The sequence below is a fragment of the Leptonychotes weddellii genome, chromosome 8 (genome assembly GCF_054177405.1).
Source record: "Leptonychotes weddellii isolate Sample4059 chromosome 8, ASM5417740v2, whole genome shotgun sequence".
Lineage (NCBI taxonomy): Eukaryota > Metazoa > Chordata > Mammalia > Carnivora > Phocidae > Leptonychotes > Leptonychotes weddellii.
This window is the reverse complement of record NC_138376.1, coordinates 57284555-57305036: the sequence shown is the minus strand read 5'-3', so window position 1 is coordinate 57305036 and position 20482 is coordinate 57284555. Positions and strand designations below refer to the sequence as shown.

Genomic DNA, 20482 nt, shown 5'->3' with positions numbered 1-20482 from the left:
AAAAAATTTCAGTTTGCCAGACAGAAAAGTCACCTTTCACAAATGCCAAAAGCTTAATCGTAAAGTTTTCTGTAATACTGATCAAACCACATGTTAACAGAGAAGAACAGATGCATGTGCAACAAATTAGGCTTCAAGTTTTGTTAGAGTTTTAAAAATTCAGGTAAAGCTTCCCTGTACAAAATTCAGATAATGGCACTGAGGACAAACACCAGACAACGATGTATCAAAAGAAACATGATGTAACAACTTTTTTCCTATAGTGAAATACAGTTACTAAGTCAGATAGACCTTTTAGTCTCCTCTGTGATATTTTAAATAGGCAATTAGAAGGATTAAAATGGGAATGCATTTGGAGTTTCCCAAACAAAGGGTCAGATCCTAAGGAAGATAGGAAGTAATACAAAAAAACTATCCATTAATGTCTCAAAAGCCAAACAAAAAAACAATGGCAGGTTACCTCAATGTCACTTGTTAAAAAAGAATCCAAGTCAACCTTACTAAGCCACGTTAAATAAATAAGAAAAAAAAACACACAATAAAGCCATATGTTATGTGTTCCTCAGCCAATTTACTCATTTAATCCACAACTGCAGAGGGTCCGTGGGGTATTATGCCACTTACAATGGAAATTCTAAAAGAGGAGAAAAATATTCTTTGACCTCCAGGCATCTGCTAGTCAATGCCAGAAAAAGAACAAATTCAATACTGTACAGGTAATCCATCATGAGGAATTTAACACCCATAGAAGTAATAGATTGGGAAACCATTAAATGCTAGTGGTTTTTTGAAAAATATTGAGACTTTTTGATCAATAAGAAGTAAATGTAGGCAGAGGAAAACAAAAGAAGGTGAGAATTCAAGAAGAGCAATAAAAAACAGGGAAGAAAACAACGCAGAGTAGAGAAGTACAAACTGGAAGCACAGGCATCTCTGTAGAGAAGGATGCTGTAGCAATCAGAGTCCAGAGGAGGGGACATGACAATGAGTGAGGGCCACAAATGGCTGCAAAAGGAGGTCTTAGCTGGAGACTCTGAGCCAGGAGTCTACGGAACACCAGTCAACATTATCCAATGGGGATGTTCACCAAAACTACTGACATATTATTTCATGAATAGAAGAGATTTAATACTTACCCGATTTATACGGTTGCTCCTTAAAATAACCTGTAGTAGGGTTTTCTCAAATTCTTCCAACTTCTTGGAACACTTTTTAAGAATATGATTAGATAAGTTACAATCACTGATCAGTCTGGCTAACGTATTAACAGCTTCTGCCCAAAAGCTTGAAAAAGGAAATTTGGGTTTACGGTAAAAAGTGATCAGGCCATCCAGCAACTGAAAAACAGAATCAGATACTGTGGAAAAGTCATTTTCAAAGTGGCTTAAGTCTGTTTTCAGACTCCCTGATTCTGTCAAGTTCTTCAGTTCAAGTAGATGTTGCAAGAATTGCATGTGGGAAGACAGAGGATTTTCCTGAGTGGCACAATGTCTTTTCACAATGGACAGTGGTAGAAAGGGTGTGGAGGTGCAGCTCTCCACAAGATGCTGGGTCATCTCTGAAGGCTCACTTCTCTGCTCATTTGATAAATCACACCCAGAATCTTCCAGCAGACTTAATGTATTTTCAGAACTTCCGGGTTCCTGAGCCTGCAACTGGGAAGATGGGTCTCCTAAAACAGAAAGGAATAGCAGTGTTATCTTTCTGTAGCTAACATTTCTTCATATAAAAACTAGACAGGGGCCCCTGGGAGGCTCAGTCAGTTAAGCATCAGACTCTTGATTTCAGCTCAGGTCATGATCTCAGGATTGTGAGATTAAGCCCTGTGTTGGGAGCCACACTGAGCGTGCAACCTTCTTAGGATTCTCTCTCTCCCCTTCCCACCCTGTTCATGCTCATTCTTTCTCTCTCTCTCTCAAAAAAAAAATAAATAAAACAAAACTAGACAGATTTTTCTAACTTAAAATACTAAATGAAGCATGCAAAAACATGCTAAACATTTAAAAACCAGTAGAGAAAAAACTGTGAAAGGAATTGCTTAAGCTGACTGAAGAAAGATCTCTGGTAGAAAGCAAAGGTGATGCCCCCATGTATTTTCAGGTCACTATCTCTCGTTCAACTCTGTGCCATGCTTGAAAGATACAGAGAAGAAACCACAAGACCTGAAGAAGGTAACCATCTGGTGGAGACTCCAATGGGTCACTACAAGGCAATAAGTTTTATGCAGAGATAGAGATCTGCTCAGGGCACTGTGAAAACAGGAGGACCACTGAACAGTGCACCCTGGGTGGATTACTGCATCCTGGAGGAGGTGATGGTAGCACTAATTTATAAAGCATTAAGTAGGAGTTCCGAGTTAAAAGTCAGGGAAATGCAGGAAGAGATTCCATACACCAAAGGGATAAGAGCTAAAGTACAGACTTAAAAAGGAAAAGAAAAGCATTGTGGATATAAGGAGCCACAAGCAGTCTGATGTTCCTTTACAGAAAACATAAAGCAAGATACTAAAAGAAATATGTAGAGGCCAGATCATAAAAGATCTTAGAAGATATATTAAAGGCCTTAAAATTTATAGGTAGAATGAGTGTAATTCAAACTTGAATAATGTAAGACCCCTTTGGAAAAATTATATACACATCCACATGAATACCTGATATACAAAAAATAACTATAAACAACTTATATATGTATGTGTACTTATAGCTATTCAAGCACACCTATATCTGTATAGAGAGATAAATAGATGGATAGGTAGAGCTGGATCTCACAGATCCTTGAAATTATGTCTATGACCACTAGAATCTTCTGATGTGGGCTGAGAGGTACTACAGTTAAAGCTAAACTAGTAATTTTAGGCCATTCTTTGACAGAAATGCCATCACAAACACAAATGAGGTTATCATCTATAAAATGATTATCAGTAAAAGTTACCAAAAAATTGAGAAATTCTCATTGAATGTTCTAAAGCACATTCATATTTATGAAACCAAGTTTGGGAAATATTGCTGTCAGCAATGAAAGGAGGAGTGAGACACTAAATAGTGTAATACAGGAAAGGGAAATGGTTTTGTTTTGCATTTCACAGATCACTCACTCTATTGGCTGTATGAAGGGCAGATTTGAGGGAGGACACAATGAGGCACTGAAGGATGTCCTAATATCAGATGATGAAAGAAATGAACCAAGCAGTTGCTGTGGAAAAGAAATAAAGGGACTGACCAGGGAAATCCATACAAAACATCAAAATATAACCTAGCAGCCAGCGGACTGACTGGAAATGGGCAATGAAGTCGAGGTAGGAAAAAATGCCTTTGTTTTTGACTCAGGGGACTAGGTAGATGACAGCGCTACTAACTGAAATGGTAAAAATACAGACAGAAGAACTGGCTTAGGAGAAACGATAAAAGTTCAGGTTTGGTCTTGTAAACTGTGAAGCAACTGGAGGAACTCTAGGCAAAGAGATTCACCTGCAAATTGGCCACATGAGCCTAAGGGTGGGGAAAAGGTCTAGACTGAAAATACGTTTGAGGAGTCATCAGTGTGTAGGTGGTATGTGAAATCATGAAAATGGTTATGATCACCTGGAGAGAGTATGGGAGCAGTGACAAGAACAGAAGATCAAAGAGAGACCCTGAGGAGTATCAATATTTGAGGGCTGAGTAGAGGGGGAAAAAATGATTAAGGAGACAGAGAAGGAACAATTAAAGCAGTACAAAAGGAATAAAAATGACTGTGTTATGAAAGTCAAGGAAAAAGTTTCAAGGAGAATTACATACAGTAGAGAAATCCGTAAAATAAAAAGCTGAGAAAAATACGTTGGCATTACTCATTAGAAAATCACCAGTGACCGTATCCACAGAAGCTTTGCTCAGTCAGGGTGGTGGACAGAGGCCAGAGTGCAATGCGAGTGACTGTGCAGAAAGTCAGAGAGGACTGGCTGAGGCTTCTGAGGACTTGGATCAGGAGAGTATAAAATGGGAGAGTAATTGCAGGCAAATGTGGCATGTCAAATTGGGAGAAATTTGAGCAATTATAGACTAAAAAGAAAAAAATAACACAGAAGCAAAAGTTGGGAGAAATGAGAAAAAATTTAAAAAGCCAGGTGTGGCCTGGCCCTGGAGAAGGCAGGGGGACACTGAGTCAAGGACCCCAGTGAATGGGTTGTGCTTAGTGATACAGAAGTAATTTGTTTCCTTTGAGGCTGAAGGAAAAAGAATGAGAATGTATAGGGATGTCAAAAAAAGAAAAAAAATACCCTTAGCATATAGGAAGTTAAAAGAGATCTCACCTAACAGTCATTTTTTAAAGTTAGAGATGGGGGGATACTGGTTGATCAGGGCATGGGAAGAATGATGAAAGGAACATCTTCTATCCTCCCCATCTTACATTTGGAAATTTGATTTGTTGCTCTTTCGTCCCTCTATACAAATAGAAGGTGACGATGAGGCAAAATGAGAGGATCAGGCTTTAATTTAGAGTTCATTCAATTAAAAAGTATCTGCTATAACAATGACAAATGTGTAACTATGTGCTTGCTAATTACCACAACAGCATCTATACTCCATGTTAAGGGGATAATGCAGTAAGTTCAAAAATGCGGTGGTAAGCCAAACAGTGAACTATTGGCAAAGCATTTAAACCATACGTGGCCATTTCTACACTAAAAGAGGCACACAGCCTGCTCATTTTAAGCCAACAGACAATTTATTTTTCTGATGAGCAAGAATAAACATTTGAAATGACTTCTCACTCTTCACAAAAGTAAAGGGTGGGGGATTACGGTAATTATTTAGGTAGATTATATTTTTCTTTCATGGAATTCAAAATGGTTCTTCACTGAGAAAGTGAACAGAAGTTTAAATATTTCACGAACCTCCTCAACTTTCCATCAAGATAAGCTGAACTTCATGGGTGATGATTTCAGGGAAGACATAAAATGAATTCTATCAACAACTAAACTGGGAAGCAAAAAGCTGTTTTCTTGTTTCTGCTTTTCACCCCTCACTGGTGTACCTTCTGGCAAGTCATAACCACTCCATCTCATCTCCTCCATGTGCTGATCGGTACATATTTGCAGGGAGTAGTTCTACCCATGCATGTGCTCTGGGCATAGGAATACACAAACTGACCATCATTCTTCCTGGATGCTTCATTTCTGCACCCGCAAAAAGGACTGATGAGGGCATATGTTGGAGACGCCAATGTGGGAAACCACACAGAGAGGAATGTTCTCTCAGTGCCCTAAAGGAGTGCATAAATTCCACCAGCAAAGACTACAGTGAGCTTTTATGCAATATGGCTTGCAGTATTAAAATCACTTTGTCAAAATGAATAGAACAATCTTATATTCACATTTCACTTTACAAAACGGTTTCATCAAATAATTCAATTGTTGTTTCCAACAACCCTTGAACATATGTTATTATTATTCCTAATTTACCAATAAGGAAATGCAGGCTCCACTTGATTAAGAGGTCTAAGAAAAGGCACAGAGGGAGAAGCAAAACCAATTACTCAGTTCCAAGTCCAATCATCTTCTAACCACAGCAAAAAGGCCTATGTGTTCCCATGCCAGCTTCTGTACATACCCCTCTGCCGCTTTAAATGAGTCTTACAGAACTCATTCTACTCAGATTCTACTCATTTGCTTGGATGACTTTTCTCAAAATAAATCTCGAAGCTTGACTAACAAAGCATCGTACCCAAAGGAGAGAAGAGAAAATGAAGCCATGCTACTGCAACTTTCTGTAATTCCTGTTTTTCCAGGAGGGACTAAGGTGAAGCAGAAGTCAAATGATGCTTCTCTCTTAATTTGTTATTGGGCTGAAGGGATTGAGGACTGTAATTTCTCTCCAAGTCATTGGATATGATCTAACCAACACATTTGTCATTAGATGTAAAGAGATAGTAAAGGACATACACACACATCCTGGTCAAGCAGAGTCCAGCACATTTTAAGCGCTCAGAAATACTGTTTATTGTTATTAAATGATAATAGATACACCAAGAATCTAAATTATCCTAAAATATGACATCACATATAAAAGTGCATAAAATAAGATACCAGTTAAAACTACAGATCCTGTCCAAAATATTCTATAGTCCCTCTCATACCCTGGATCTCATAGACTTTCAAGTCCATCTTACTGGGCCCTTGTCTCTTCCATCTTCTTTCAGTTGTTAAATTCCATCTTCATCCCACTTACCATTTAAGAGTGGCTCTCAAGCATGCTCAACAAAATAGAGCTGTGCCCGCCTGCTACACATCCTACCCTAGAAATGCCCACCCCTGAATCAAATGTATTTTCTGCTGCGCCCCAGATTTTCACATCCACATCAAATCTTGATGTCTTTTGTCATCCATTCCTACAGTCCCTATATTATTTATAAAATTAGACCCAGAGAACCAACTGTCTAAAAGGCATCTTTTTCTGTACACCTTGAAAATCCCAAGGCTTTCTATTTATAAAGCTGTACAAATCATCTTCATGAACTGCACATAAACATACAATTCTTGTTTGTACTGCTTACCGCCAATTTCAGCCCATAGCAAGACTATTCTCCAGTCACCAGGCCCGAGCGAGGGATCACCCTTGGCAACTTCCTTTCACCTCCCACATACAGTGAAATGCCATGCTATGCTGATTCCATCTTCTGTACCTGTATTAGTCAGGACTCTCCAGGGAAATGGAACCACTAGGATATATATACAAGAGAGAGGGAGAAAAGAGTTTTATCATAAGGCATTGGCTCATGTAATTATGGAGGCTGAGAAATCTCAAGATCTGCAGTCAGCCAGCTGGAGACCTAGGAGAGCAATGGTATTATATAGTTCCAGTGCAACTACAAAGGCCTACAACAGAGAGCTGACAGTCTAAGTTCCAGTCTGTAAGCCAGTAGGCTCGAGCCCCAAGAAGAGCCAATGTTTCAGGTCGAGTTCAAAGGCAGGAAAAGACCAATGCCCCAGCTCAAAGACAGTAAGGAAGAAGGAATTCACTCTTACTCAGCCTTTTTGTTCTCTTGAGTTCAACTGATTGGATGAAGTCCATCCACACTAGGGTAGGTGGTCTGCTTTACTCAGTCTACTCAAATGTTAATCTTGTCCCAAACACCATTACAGACACATCTACAATAATGTTTGACCAAATATCTGGGCACCAGGTGATGCAGTCAAGTTGACACATAAAATCAACCATCATTACACATGTGAACCTGTCCTTTCCTAGTTCCCCTACCCCTGCTCTAGTTCACACCATCATCATCTCTTGCACCGATTACTGCAATACCCTTGTCTAACCAATCTACCTGCCTTTGGTTCTGTCCTCTTCTAGGCCATATTCTGAACTGACCTGACAGTCACCCTGCTGAAATACTAGTTTGAGCACAGAGTTATCATCCTTAAAACCTTCCAATGGCTTCCTTTACCAGAGACCTCCAAGATCCTCAGCATGGCCCACAGAGCCTTCCAATGTGTGGCCCCTGCTTACTTCTCCAGCCTTGCCTCCATGCTCACTCTTGCTTATGTATAAGTAATATTAAACCCTTACAGTTTACCAAAACACACCATACTAATTCATACAACTAGGCATTTGCACAAGTTGTCACCACTACGTGGGGTGTTCTTATGCTATAACCCAGAGATGGACTGATTCCTCAAACCCTGATTCAAATCCTCTGTGAAACCCTCCCTGCTCTGCCCAGAGCAGAGGAAATCATTCCCCATCTGGGCTCCCCTTACACGTAGTTCTATTACTGCACTCATCAACCTGTTCTGAGTGTATGAGTGACTCCCTCTTGGAAGGGAGAGATTCTTGAGGACAGACACAGAGTTTACTAATCTGGGAATTTCTGTTGCCTGATGCCTGCCCTACTGTATAGTTGGTGGTGTGAATACTTGTTGAATATACATATTAACAAAAGGTTAAATCAAACTGCATTTCTTCAAATGCACTGCAATGTCATCATGGGCATATATAACTTGTCACTACCAACCCTGATGTCTTAGAAATAATAGTCACTCACATGTACTGATGAGTTGAACAATTTTTAAAAAGTAGTGTTTTCGCCACCTGGTGGTCAAACAGAAATTGCTATTTTCAAGTACCACACGATTCTGAAATGACAGTGTTTCACTTTAAAACAATTGTTTGTCTTCTGCCTCTGGAAGGATATGTTTTGGCATATTGCAAAGCATATTTGAGAAATGCTGACAAAGAAAAGCCTACAGTTTTGTTTAATCCCGCTCTAGCTGCTTGCATCTTAATTCTAGTTTTGAATACATCAAGAGACAGAGCAATGTCAAATGCATGAAATTATAAGCTAATGGAATGATTCGTCTTAACAGAATTGTCTTCACTGCATTAGGTTCACAAGACAAAACGTACATTTGTGTGTCAGCTTGGTCCAGGACTACTTGATAGTGCTATCTCTCCCATGCTCAGTGCTCAGACCCTGAGCTTTCTTGCTTGTCCCCAACTCTCTCATCTCTAAGTTTGCCAATTTAAACCTTCCTCGTTGTCTTTGGTTGTCTCTTCCTGTTCCAACTTCCTGGATGCCCCCACCTTTCCTAGAGCCTCAAAGAACTCTGTTAGGCAGATGATTCTCAAAGTTCTCTGTCCCATCCTGCCTCCTCTCCCAAGCTAAAGTCCCTAGCTCTCAGCATTTTAAACCACACAAGTCCAAAAGAAACTGCATCCTTCACTGATACTTGGTCCAATTCCCTGATAACACTGCTATCATTCTCTGTTCCAACATTTGAAACCTAAGGGTCAACTCTGACTTCTTCCTTGATCCCCATATACACTTCATTGACAAATAATGTTGATCTTGCCTCACCTTTCTGTTCCTTAGATTCACTAAGTTTGTTCCCATTTAGCGCCATTCCCTCTGCCTGGGATCCTCCCTCCACCCTGAACCTCTCAATTTTCTCAAGGCTGGTTTCTCGTTATCATTCAAGTGTCTGTTAAAATGTCACTTCTTCAGAGAGACCTTAAGTGACCAACCAGTCTAAAGAAGCCACCAGACTGGTCTCTGTCACGTCTCCCTATTTTTATTCTCTAAATCTCACTTGTCACTGCCTGATCATCTTCTGCCAGTATAATCTGTCCCACCCACAAAATATATACTCCACAATAGTCTCGGACTGCTGGTTTACTGCCATATCCCAGAGCCAGGATATTGAGTGAGAGAGCTCAAGAGAAATTTACTCAATCAATAAAAACCTTTTTTATATCATCCTTTTCCTATGCCAAAATAATTACACATAAGATAGGGGCAATGACTGAGCTGTTCCTGTCTCTAGCTCCTCCCTCTTCCAAACAACCCTAAACACGATGCCCAATTACTGTACCCAAATAACCTATACCTCAGATTACCTAAAGGAACCACTTCCAGAAAGCATACTGTTTGGCACATGCATAACACACCCAATAAATGCTAGTTTTCCTTCTATTTTCCTGCTGGAAAATCTCCAAAGGCTCCTTGCTGCCTACAGAATAAAGCATGTTTTCCACTGGCTGTCACACCTCTTCTTAATAGGCTCCAACCTAGTTTTTCATCTTATTTTCCAGAACATCTCCTCATGCTCTGTATGCCACAGTCAAATTAGATCATTTGCCAGCAGATGCCTGTGTCTGTGCTTTACACTGTTCCCTCTTGCCTGAAATACCCTAGTATCCATAGCTTTCTAAATCCTACCCGTCCTTTAAAGTCAGCAGCATCCTCCAAAAAGAATTTTAAAAGTCCTATTCTCTAAAACAAAATCATCACTCTCTCCTCTAAACATCAGTATTTTCCTCTGGACCATAGTCTCATCGGGTGTAATTAGTGATGTGATCTTGCTCCCAATAGACTGTGTGACCCTATGGGCAGGGCACAGACCCATCTCTCTTCACATTCTCCACATTGTTTGTACCGAACAGCTGCTGAATAAAAAGGGGCTAAATAAATAAATAAACAGAATCTCTCTAACTGAAAAGAGTTTTTAGGACAAAATTAGAAGCTGATAAGAAAAAACAATTTCTCTTTGGATTCAGTCATCTGGGGGCAAAGATATGCAGGATAGGTAAAAAGCATAGTCCTGATTTCATTTCCTAACAAACAGGAAATACCATGTTGAGAGACAGTGAACACATATATTACAGCCCTACAGAATAACATCAAACCCATGAGAATACAACCTCTACCAGGCGAACCAATGAATCCACCACTTCATCAGGGTGTGGATATTATGAATGCCACGCAGAATTGGTAAAAACGATACAATCACGACATCAGCAATGCACCTTCATTGGCCTCCCAATGCTGTCAATGCCCAATGACACAGCTCTCTACAACCTAGCCCCAATTAGCTTTCCTGCTGAGATCATACACATCTCTAATCTCTCCCTGCCCAAGTCTCTTTCCAAAAGAATTTGCCTGAATTTGTTTTCCACCGAGCCCCTGATGCCACTGCTTTGACTTCAGCTCTTGATCAGAGTTCCAACAGTTCACATTTGTACTGTTGAGATATTACCTTCAAGCCAGCTTGGTCCCCCAAGCCCACCCTGCTAGACCACTGAGGTTGGCATTCATTTCCACTGATGTGCCCCCTTCACTCTATCAAAAATCAGAAGCACTGAGATCTTTTACCCAGTGCAATTTTTCCCAACCTATATCACCATAAGGGGAACATATTAAAATGAAGTATTCCTAGGTACAATTAATCAGTGTTTCCAGGAGAGGGCTCCAGGAACTTGTATTTTTAAATAAACATCTTGGGAGTCTCAAAAGCACTACTTCGCACTACTCCCAAACTTAAACACTCAGCCTGCTTCATGTGTTTCTTGCTGGGCTACAGGTCTCCTACTTATGAGATCGTACAATGGTGGTTTTCAACCTTACCTGCACACTTAGGTGACTGGAACATTTCAAAATTCCAATGCCAGACCACACTCTATGCTAAGTACTATGCCAGAATCTCAGGGGTAGAACCCAGATATCAGTATTTTTTAAAGATCCCCAGGTGATTCTAGTATGAGAACCACGATCTTGTATTAATTTATATTTGTTCTGCTTTCTTTGGATAGCAGAGAAGTGGAGTGTGACCCATTCATGCCATTTCCATTCCCATCTTCAAATCTCCCAGAAATACCTATTTCCTCTTTATCTGTTCATGTTTTAATTCACGTTGAATCTTTCAGGATTCAGCTGGAATTCTACTCCCTTTTCAGGGTCATCTTTGCCACTTTATTTTCTATTTTGCAAAAGTAGAGCCTTACATATTCTAGCTGTCTCTTCCCACCTTATCTAAGCCAGCATCACGTCCCTGATGGACCACAGCCATGGACTCCTACCCAGCAGTCTGCTTCTCCTCCCACTTACATTCTCCACACAGCAACCACAGCAGAAAGTTCAAAGCTCCTGCTTCATGCTCACCAAAGGATTCCCACTGTGCTTCCAGTCCTACCCCCTGGAACAAGCTCTGCCTCGTCTGTACCGCTGGCCTCTCTCTGGTCTCATCTCACTCCCTCTGCTCTGTGTCTGCTCACTGAGCATGCAAGCTAGTTCCTGCCTCCGGGGCCACTCAGATGACCCTGCTCAGACACCTCCTTCTCAGTGAGGTCTGTCTGACCACCAAGTCTGTTAGCAACCCTGCCCCATCCACAGGCATTCCATCGCTTCAACCTGGTTTATTTTTTGCACAGCTTTTAACCCTCTCAGAATTTTTCCTGCTTATCAGTTTGCTTGTTATTGTCTGTCTCCTCCATGGGAATATCGATTCGGTTTCTTGTTTTTTTTTTTGGTCACCACAACCTCTAGAAATCAGTTTTTGTTGAAGAAATGAATCAACTAATGAATGAATGACTATGAATAAATATAACCCCAAATGAAACTATATACATCATATGTAGTGTCCTTCTATGTGTCCATCTCAGGGGATCTTGCCTCTCTAACCAAATAATAAACTCACAAGATCTAGCAAGTAAACTTCTTTTCCAACCTTGGAAGTCAAGCACAGTACTGACCAAATATCATACATTTAAGTACTTACTTTTTGATTATTTGGGCTATTTTAGAAGATCCTCAATATTGTATTGAAAAAGATAAGTTGTTTTTTTAAACTGACTTTCAGCTACCTGTAATTTTCCAACCCATAAACATCCACACCTAAATTATAATGTTTACTGTATCACACCTGAACAAGCATAACAAGAAGTCTCTCATTTTAATCACCTTCCAATTTTTTCACACTTCAATTCCATTCTCTAAATTATACCCATCTTATAAAGTACCACAAAACTTGTAAACCTATTGCAGGCGTGGCCTCTATGTGGCCACTGAACTGCCTGATACAGATTCAAGCACATTTTTGTCTAATTGATGTGCATTTGTTCAGATCAAGCAGAGAGAGACCTCAACGAGGTAACTGCTACAGGGATGGTCTAAGCCTCAGCTGCATCTCTGGAAATAAGACCTTCCTCTGACTAGAACATTTTTTAAAGCCTGCCTTGTATAGGCTCATGTTTATGGGTTCTGGTTTCAAGATTTTATTATTATTATTTTTTACATCTGATATATCGAAACCAGCCCATGAAATCTAGGCTTTGTTAAAAAGCTGTCACAGTGGGGCGCCTGGGTGGCTCAGTCGGTTGAGCATCTGACTCTTGGTTTTAGCTCAGGTCAAGATCCGATGGGTCTTGAGATTGAGTCCCATGTTGGGCTCCGTGCTCAGCAGGGAGTCTGCTTGAGGATTCTCTCCCTCTGCCCCTCCCCCCCCACTCACACATGCACCGGCATGCATGCTCGTACCCTCTCAAATAAATCTTTTTTTTTATACAGCTATCAAATAGTTACTATGCATGACTAGAACCAATGTTTTACTCTAAAACCTTACTGACAACCACAGATACTAAGGAAATTGCTCCTATGAAACGGAGGAAAAGAAAACACAAAATTTAGGCAATCACAGTTATTTTGCTAGTATCATTTAAAATACTATTTTATTTATACCCATGGGGGGGGCAATACCAACTTTCAATACCCTCTTCTTATTTATTTCAGAATCATTAACAGTTCAGTCTGTTCTCAGGTAAATGCTAAACATGTATCTTCAAATAACTCAGGCTTCCCCAAGTCTTAGGATACACAAAACATTTATGTAATCCCTTTTTATTTATTTTTTATTTTAAAAGATTTTATCTATTTGAGAGAGAGAGAATGAGAGAGAGAGCATCAGAGGGGGGAGGGTCAGCGGGAGAAGCAGATTCCCCGCTGAGCAGGGAGCCTGATGCGGAACTCGATCTCGGGACTCCAGGATCATGACCTGAGCCGAAGGTAGTCGCTTAACCAACTGAGCCACCAGGCACCCTATGTAATCCCTTTTTAATCTTCAGTTTTGGTGACTAAAGATAATGTTTCTCCCAAGTGCTGGATATTATAATACAAGCCATAATACACACATTCAAAGGTGTCTTTCAAAGCCTTGATGTCTATCTTCCCAGGGTGCTAGCAATCCCCATCAAGTCTGTTAACCCATGTGAGGGGACCCTGCTCCAGGACGCTCACTGACCTTGCAGGGGTCAGAAATCACCACTACTTTTCATACAGAGATGTCACTCCAAGAGGAATCTGACAATGGATCTTGCAGGTACCAAAAAGAAATTATAAAATGTTGGTTCATGAAATACATATTCCCTTTCCCTCCCAAATTGCAAAATACTTTTTGACCTCATAATCAGGCATTTCTGCTAAATGAATTTTATAAAAGCATTACAAGAAAAGCATTATGAAGGCTCAGAGGTGAAAAGATTATTTCATTGTAGAATCACATAAATGACCCTTTTCTTTAAAAACTCACAAGACCTGAAAATATTGATAATACCCTTAGACTGACAGTCCAGAATAGAGAAAGATTATAATTGGCCAATTTTCAGTCTAGGAATTAGGTGTCTTTCATTTCACCATGGAATACAACATTTGATGGATGACATGATAGTTCGTCATATGCCTTACGTATATGAACTAATTACAGGCTTGTTATGAAGACAGAGAATAATTCATATGAGACATTCTGGAGACATAAGCATTTCCACAACTAACCTCCTTCTTTTTAAGTATAGTCTATCTGCCAGTAAAGCCGCAAATGACAACTTTGTAAGAACATATGGATGTGGCCAGAAGTCGTATACTTAATTCCGTAGAGTGTGTTCTCTAGCATAAGGAGACAAAGTAAAAATATTCTTAATTCTGAAAAAGAGGCATAGCCAGAGACAGCTCAGTAATCAATTATTACACTGTCAGTTACGATTAAAATATAGTCTTGTGAGTAGTAAAAAGGAGAGCTCAAAGTCAATTTTTTGCAGACACCTTATTGCTAACCAAGCAGAACTCATTTCCACTGATTTTTACTATTGTGATAATCCTGAAACTAAAGTCCATTCTCAGGGGTTTTCTCTGGTTTTCCTAACTTGTGAGGCCTAGCTACAAAGCAGTATAGCATAGCTTTAGTATTATGGTTCATTCATCCATCACTCATTGTAAAAATCAGTGGCCTAGGAAATTAAATAAACTTGACCAAAAGAACAACATAATCTCAACATTAAAAATGAAATTAAGACATATTTTTCAGGGAGAAAATAAACCAAACTTAATATATTCTGCCTCATCAGAATAGACGATTTCACAGAACATATACTATATTCAGCGCCACAATGTAAAGGCATTGAAATAAGGGCTGGGAGGACCGAAATGGTAAATAAGAACATATGGATATGGCCTAAAGTCATATACCTAGTTGGCAGACCTCCTACCGTCAAAGAACTAAGAAAAAGGCAAGCCAACAACTAATTCTACTACACGGCAAAAGGCATTAGTGTGAAGCAAAGGTACCAGGTACAGGTGATTTGGGAGAGAAACACAAAGGAGTTAGTTCAAACTGGGGAAAAGCCAGAAAGATTTCATACAGTACAAGTGTCATGGGATCACAGTGCTTTCATTAGGGAGGCCTGTCATACCAGGAACGTTCATGAACAAGGGCACAGAAGCGGGGCCCTGAGGAACAGCTCGGGGAAAGTGCGCCCAGAGCAGAGGGAAAGCAGAGGTGGAGAGTAAGGGACAGGGCTGACAAAAGATTCTGGCTTCACCATGGGAAAGAATTTGAATGTAACCTGTACCTAGACAATGGAAAACTATCCACAGCTTATAACATGATTTATTAACTGTATCTTAAGAAAAACTGCAGAGGCAAAAAAAAAAAAAAAAAACCCAAGGGTGACAGATAAACTGACCCACAGAAAGCTCTTGAAATAGTCAAGGAGTGATGATGTTTTTCTCAAGAGAGAGAAATCGTAGGGTCCACTGTGGAAGAACACTGAAAATTACATGATGGAGAAATCAAAACAGGGCAGAAATCAAATCAGAACTTTTTGTAACAATACAGAGACAGAATGAAAATCAAGTTCTCTTAACATATCTCTCAAAATAATTAAACAGGACAAAAGCTGAATTCCTACAAACTTTTCTAAGCAGTTTACTCCCAGAAGAAATCAGAATGCCAGGCCTGAGGATCTTCCACTTCTTTTTTTTTTTTTTTTAAAGAATTTTTTTTTTTTTTTTAAGATTTTATTTATTTATTTGACAGAGAGAGACACAGCAAGAGAGGAACACAAGCAGGGGGAGCGGGAGAGGAAGAAGCAGGCTTCCCGCCTAGCAGGGAGCCCGATGCAGGACTCGATCCCAGGACTCCGGGATCATGACCTGAGCCGAAGGCAGACACTTAACGACTGAGCCACCCAGGCGCCCCTTAAGGATCTTCCACTTCTGCTACTGGACTGGAACTGAGCACAATTTTACTACTGGGAAGAAAAAACTCACACACACCCTTAAACCTCTCTTCTTTTCTTTCCCACAGGTATAATCTGTTAAACCAGATAGATCCAGGTCTTTGCAAGACAGAATTAAACAATAAAATCCTCATGTCCAAAAAAAAATTCAGTTCTTCTGCTGCTAAGCAATCAATGGCAATTCCCATCAGACTATCAAGGCCAAGGAGGAAGGAAACTGGTATTTATTTTTTGTTCATGTGTCAGGGAGCTCAGTGCCAAGCATTCCCCATTAACCTCGATTCCTTGTCATTATCATTCTCATCATCATCTTCATTTTACATCTACCTAAAAGAACTTATCTAATGTTGGTAGAGCTGAGATTCAACCCAGATTCATCTAACTCCAATCCTCTTGCTCTTCCCAATGAGCAATCTACCTCCAGAATTTGTCTTCAGCAAGCCTTCCCATCATCAACAACACCTCCTCTCCCTTTGTTGGATCTTTCTTTCCTCATTTATGAATGGGCATTCTTAAATTAATCATTGAGCATCTCCTGTATGCTTGACCTTGATGAGGATCATTCATTAGTGCATTAAATTGTTTTATATTAAACAGGGTGCTCTAGGCATTGCCCTTTCCTTATTTAAAGGTGTGTCAGAATGGATGTTACAATCGCATCATTTCTATTTACTTCCAAGATGCCTCTGGTAAACCAGTCATTCCATGATATCCATGCCATAAAAACTGAGTGTCTGCTACTTTCCAATAAATGCAAAAAATTTTAAGTAGTTGGAGAAAAAAAGTATTTACTACAGAACTATCTATAAGATATTTTCTTAATCATTTAATTTTAATAGCTGAGGAGTCTCGGTAAAGTTGTTAACAGTATTAAAATCAGAATCATAAATTATGACCATGTTGCCACAAGGTTTATAGAGTAACAACTAAGGGGTGTGTGTGTTTGTGTGTGTGTGTGTGTGTATAACTAAGTGCCCTATTAATTAAATACTTACTTATAAATCATGCAGTAGAAAACATCTCTGCATCAACGGACATAGGCTTTCTCAGAAATGCCTCAAAGTATTGCCAATAAGATTTCATAGCCAACTTATATGGGAAGTCACCTACTACACGTGAGTTGACAGAAGGAATAATACTTGCCCCTTTCTCTAGAGGCTTTTTGACTCATCATGGGCTGCTCTGTATTACTACTAACTCAAGGACCCTGAAGACTACAGAAATTATGGCAATCATATAAGGAGATCCATTTTAAAAGCCTGTAACTGTTCAATAAGCTACCTACTATAATAAATAATACTGAAGGAAGAGCAGAAATATAACTATCCCCTAATTTTTAAAAACATATGCCTTATGATATTGCTTTTACAGGATAAAGGGAGCTATCTACTACTATTTACCCTTATAGAAGAAAAAAGGTAGATTGGAATAAACGCCAGTTTTCATTTTATAGTTGCCCACTATCCACACAAAAGAGCTTAAGATCCCCCACCAAGGGCCCAACTCCAAACCCATCCATGCCACTAGCACATGCAAACGTGTACAAAGACAACTGAATGGCCCTTCCCTCAACTGCCCACAGACCTGCCATCCCCTCTCCCCAGTGTCCTCCATGCTCTTAAATCTCACATTAAAGGACGTTAGTCAGATGTTTCCCCCCTAAGAGCCAAAACCAATGTCTTCTACTCTTTCTAACAAAGAACTGCAGCATACTACAGAGAAAACCCTAATAAAATAAGGGAATTAAAACTAGGTGGGATTAACAATGAAAACTGGTAATAAAGCATTTGAGTTAAAGACAATATAAATGTCTGCCTTAAACCAGTGGTTCTCAATCCTGGCCATACTGTAGAATAAACTAGAGACTGTCGAAGAATACTGATGCTTCAGTCCAACCCCCAGAGATTCTGATATAACTAGCCTGGGGGGCAACCCAGGCATCAGGATTTTTTTTTTTTTTAAAGATTTTATTTATTTATTTGACACAGAGAGAGAAAGCACAAGTAGGCAGAGAGGCAGGCAGAGAGAGAGGGAGAAGCAAGTTCTCCGCCGAGCAGGGAGCCGGACGTGGGCCTCGATCCCAGGACCCAGGGATCATGACCCGAGCCGAAGGCAGCCGCTTAACCGACTGAGCCACCCAGGCGCCCCGAGGCATCAGGATTTTTAAGAGCCCCCAGGTGATTCTAATGCATGGGCAGGGCTCAGGGCCACGGCCTGGAACTCTAGCCTTATGCCTACCAACACTAAGGAGACAAAGCCTTTCAGAAAGACATTTTAAAAACAAAAATAAAATTTTAAATTTAAAGTTGCAAATCTGATTAATGGTACTCTTCTATGTCACACAGACCTATAGGTACCAAAGGCCTAGATTCGTATGGCATTTGCTGTTAAAAAGGTAAGTGAGCGGCTAAGTTTGTTATCACTGTGTTAACCATCACAGACGCCTGTGCACAGACAAGGCACTTCTTTAAAGAAAAATTTCAGAGGAACTGGAAAAGTACAGCTCACTGAGACATGCAGTTCTCCGGGTCCAGCTCCTGCAGTATCGCTCGCCCCACCAGACATCAGAGAGCTGCATGCACAGCCACACAAAGCAGCCCACCAGCATGGACTTGGCCTACTTTGGACTGACTCCTGCTTGGAAATTATAGATATGATGAGATGCCTTGCGGTTCACAGGATAAAAAATAATCAGATGAGGATAAACACTTCATAAAATACACAGGTGGAAATAACTTCGGAGTCATTAAAGGCACAATTATTAGCAAAATTAGGTATTAAAATATGAGGAATACCCTCTAATTTGTATGACCTGGGTTGAAGAATAAGGTCATTTTTTTCCAAAATATTATTTTACAGAAAGAATGGACAAATGACACTAAATTCCAGGGGGAAAGGAAACTGTTACTAGAGTAACAACGGGAGGGAGGAAACATGCCTAAATTCTGCATATTCTGCTTTATTGATGAATTAGAAAAACTTCAAATACAATAAAAAGTATGTAGAAAGACCAGAAGCATTGTTCAAATTTTTATCAGTTTCTTCTTCACCACGTGGTTATTTGTCAAACTGATATAAAATGTTGACATTTTGCATGTCTTACATTGCATTTTACATAGAAAAGCCTGCCTTAGCTCATGAAAATTATTTCTGCTACAAATATTTATAAGCCTCATCAAAAGTGATAATTCAAATATCAAACCCAGAAACATCTTTGAAAAACTACTGTGTGAAAGATCTTGCTGAATCAAGCACCAAGGGAGGGCACAAAAGCAACAGAGTCTTTGTTCTTCATGTGACTTATTAATTAAAAGAGTAATGAGGAATTTTTATAGCTAGGCTTGCGCAAGCATTAAGAACCAGCTTTCCCTGGACACAATCCTTCCCTTGCTTATTTCAAAGCATAAAACTTGGCAGACATGGCCTGATTAAAGACACATAGACAATGTTTCTCTCTGACTCCGAGAGAAACGGGAGAGAAAGAAAACAAGAAAAATTATCCCACGCTTCCTATAGAATAATGGATGATGTGAAACAACGGATTCACTGAAGGCTGAGAGCAGCACACAACCTGTATCTCCCTCACAGCACACACACCCTACAGCTGAGCACTCTCTGATGCGTTTCCTCACATTCACTCTAAGACAAGCTTACAAGCAATTTCAATTTTAAAATTCACATAAATGATGTTTCCGAAACAGGAGACTCGAGTGGAAAGACCACCATTTCCCTGCAGTATAAGGAAAGAGTAATGCTGCCCCTCCTCAGAAGCGTTATCACACAAATCACCCAAGAGCCAAGGGGGTCCCATGTGCACGTGCACGGCACCTCCCCTACACATACTCACTCCCCAGCACTGCACCTTGCTGCTGGTTTTCTGCTGCTTTCACTGAGACATTTGCTTCGTCTTCACATTCAATTTCGGAGTTCATTCAAATTCATTTTGTACTGAAGTTACAGCTGTTTAGTCCTCCGTAGGGCCCAGAATATAATGCAAGTATATGTGTTCCACGAACATGATACAAAAACTTTATTTATGAATAAATGTGTTTTTATGCCTGCAACATGCTAGCATTCATTCATAGCAATATATTTCTTTTTAGCTATGTTACGTTATGTACTTTTTAAGGATTGGCAAAATGGTATAGTTTAATCAGAATTTAAGGTTTTCTACTGATTTATAAGATACAATATCTTGCATTTCTGATCCCCAACTTTCCCCCTACAAGAAGTCTTTAAAATTACTTGAAATACATATTCAAAAGGATGCTTCCCCTGCAAAAAGGGGAGGGGCTGTCTTATACAACCACACATCTTATATACTGGGAAATATATATTCAGACTCCTCAATGACAGAACATATCAGCACTTATTAGGAAGGGATGTGGGAAGTAAGGATGGAGGGAGGGAGGGAGAGAGGGGAAGAGTGATAAGGAAGAGAGAAGTTCTCCTAGAACAAAAATCGACAGTACACACTCCTCGGATTCCTATTATATTTATATACACACTTCGTTGAACGGTATGAAACACAGTTGTTAGGGTGATGTTAATGTTACTGTTGTTGGTTCATTTTCTCTAATTTCAACTATCTTCCTCAGCTCTGTCAGGCTCTAAATGAACACTTTCTCAATTCTTTGGTGACCAGGGTTAAATATTATCGA

The 20482-nt window shown here is 39.9% G+C and overlaps 1 protein-coding gene across 1 annotated transcript in view; it reads right to left on the bottom strand.

Moving 5' to 3' along the window:
- MEI4 (meiotic double-stranded break formation protein 4) overlaps window positions 1–20482 on the bottom strand; it is a 200173-nt gene that overhangs the window by 170321 nt on the left and 9370 nt on the right. Inside the window, exons 3-4 of the mRNA XM_081827507.1 lie at window positions 6532–6604; window positions 1137–1672 (exon numbers count right to left, since the gene is read on the bottom strand). Coding sequence (XP_081683633.1) covers window positions 1137–1672; window positions 6532–6604 — 609 coding nt within the window. The remainder of the gene's footprint in view (window positions 1–1136; window positions 1673–6531; window positions 6605–20482) is intronic.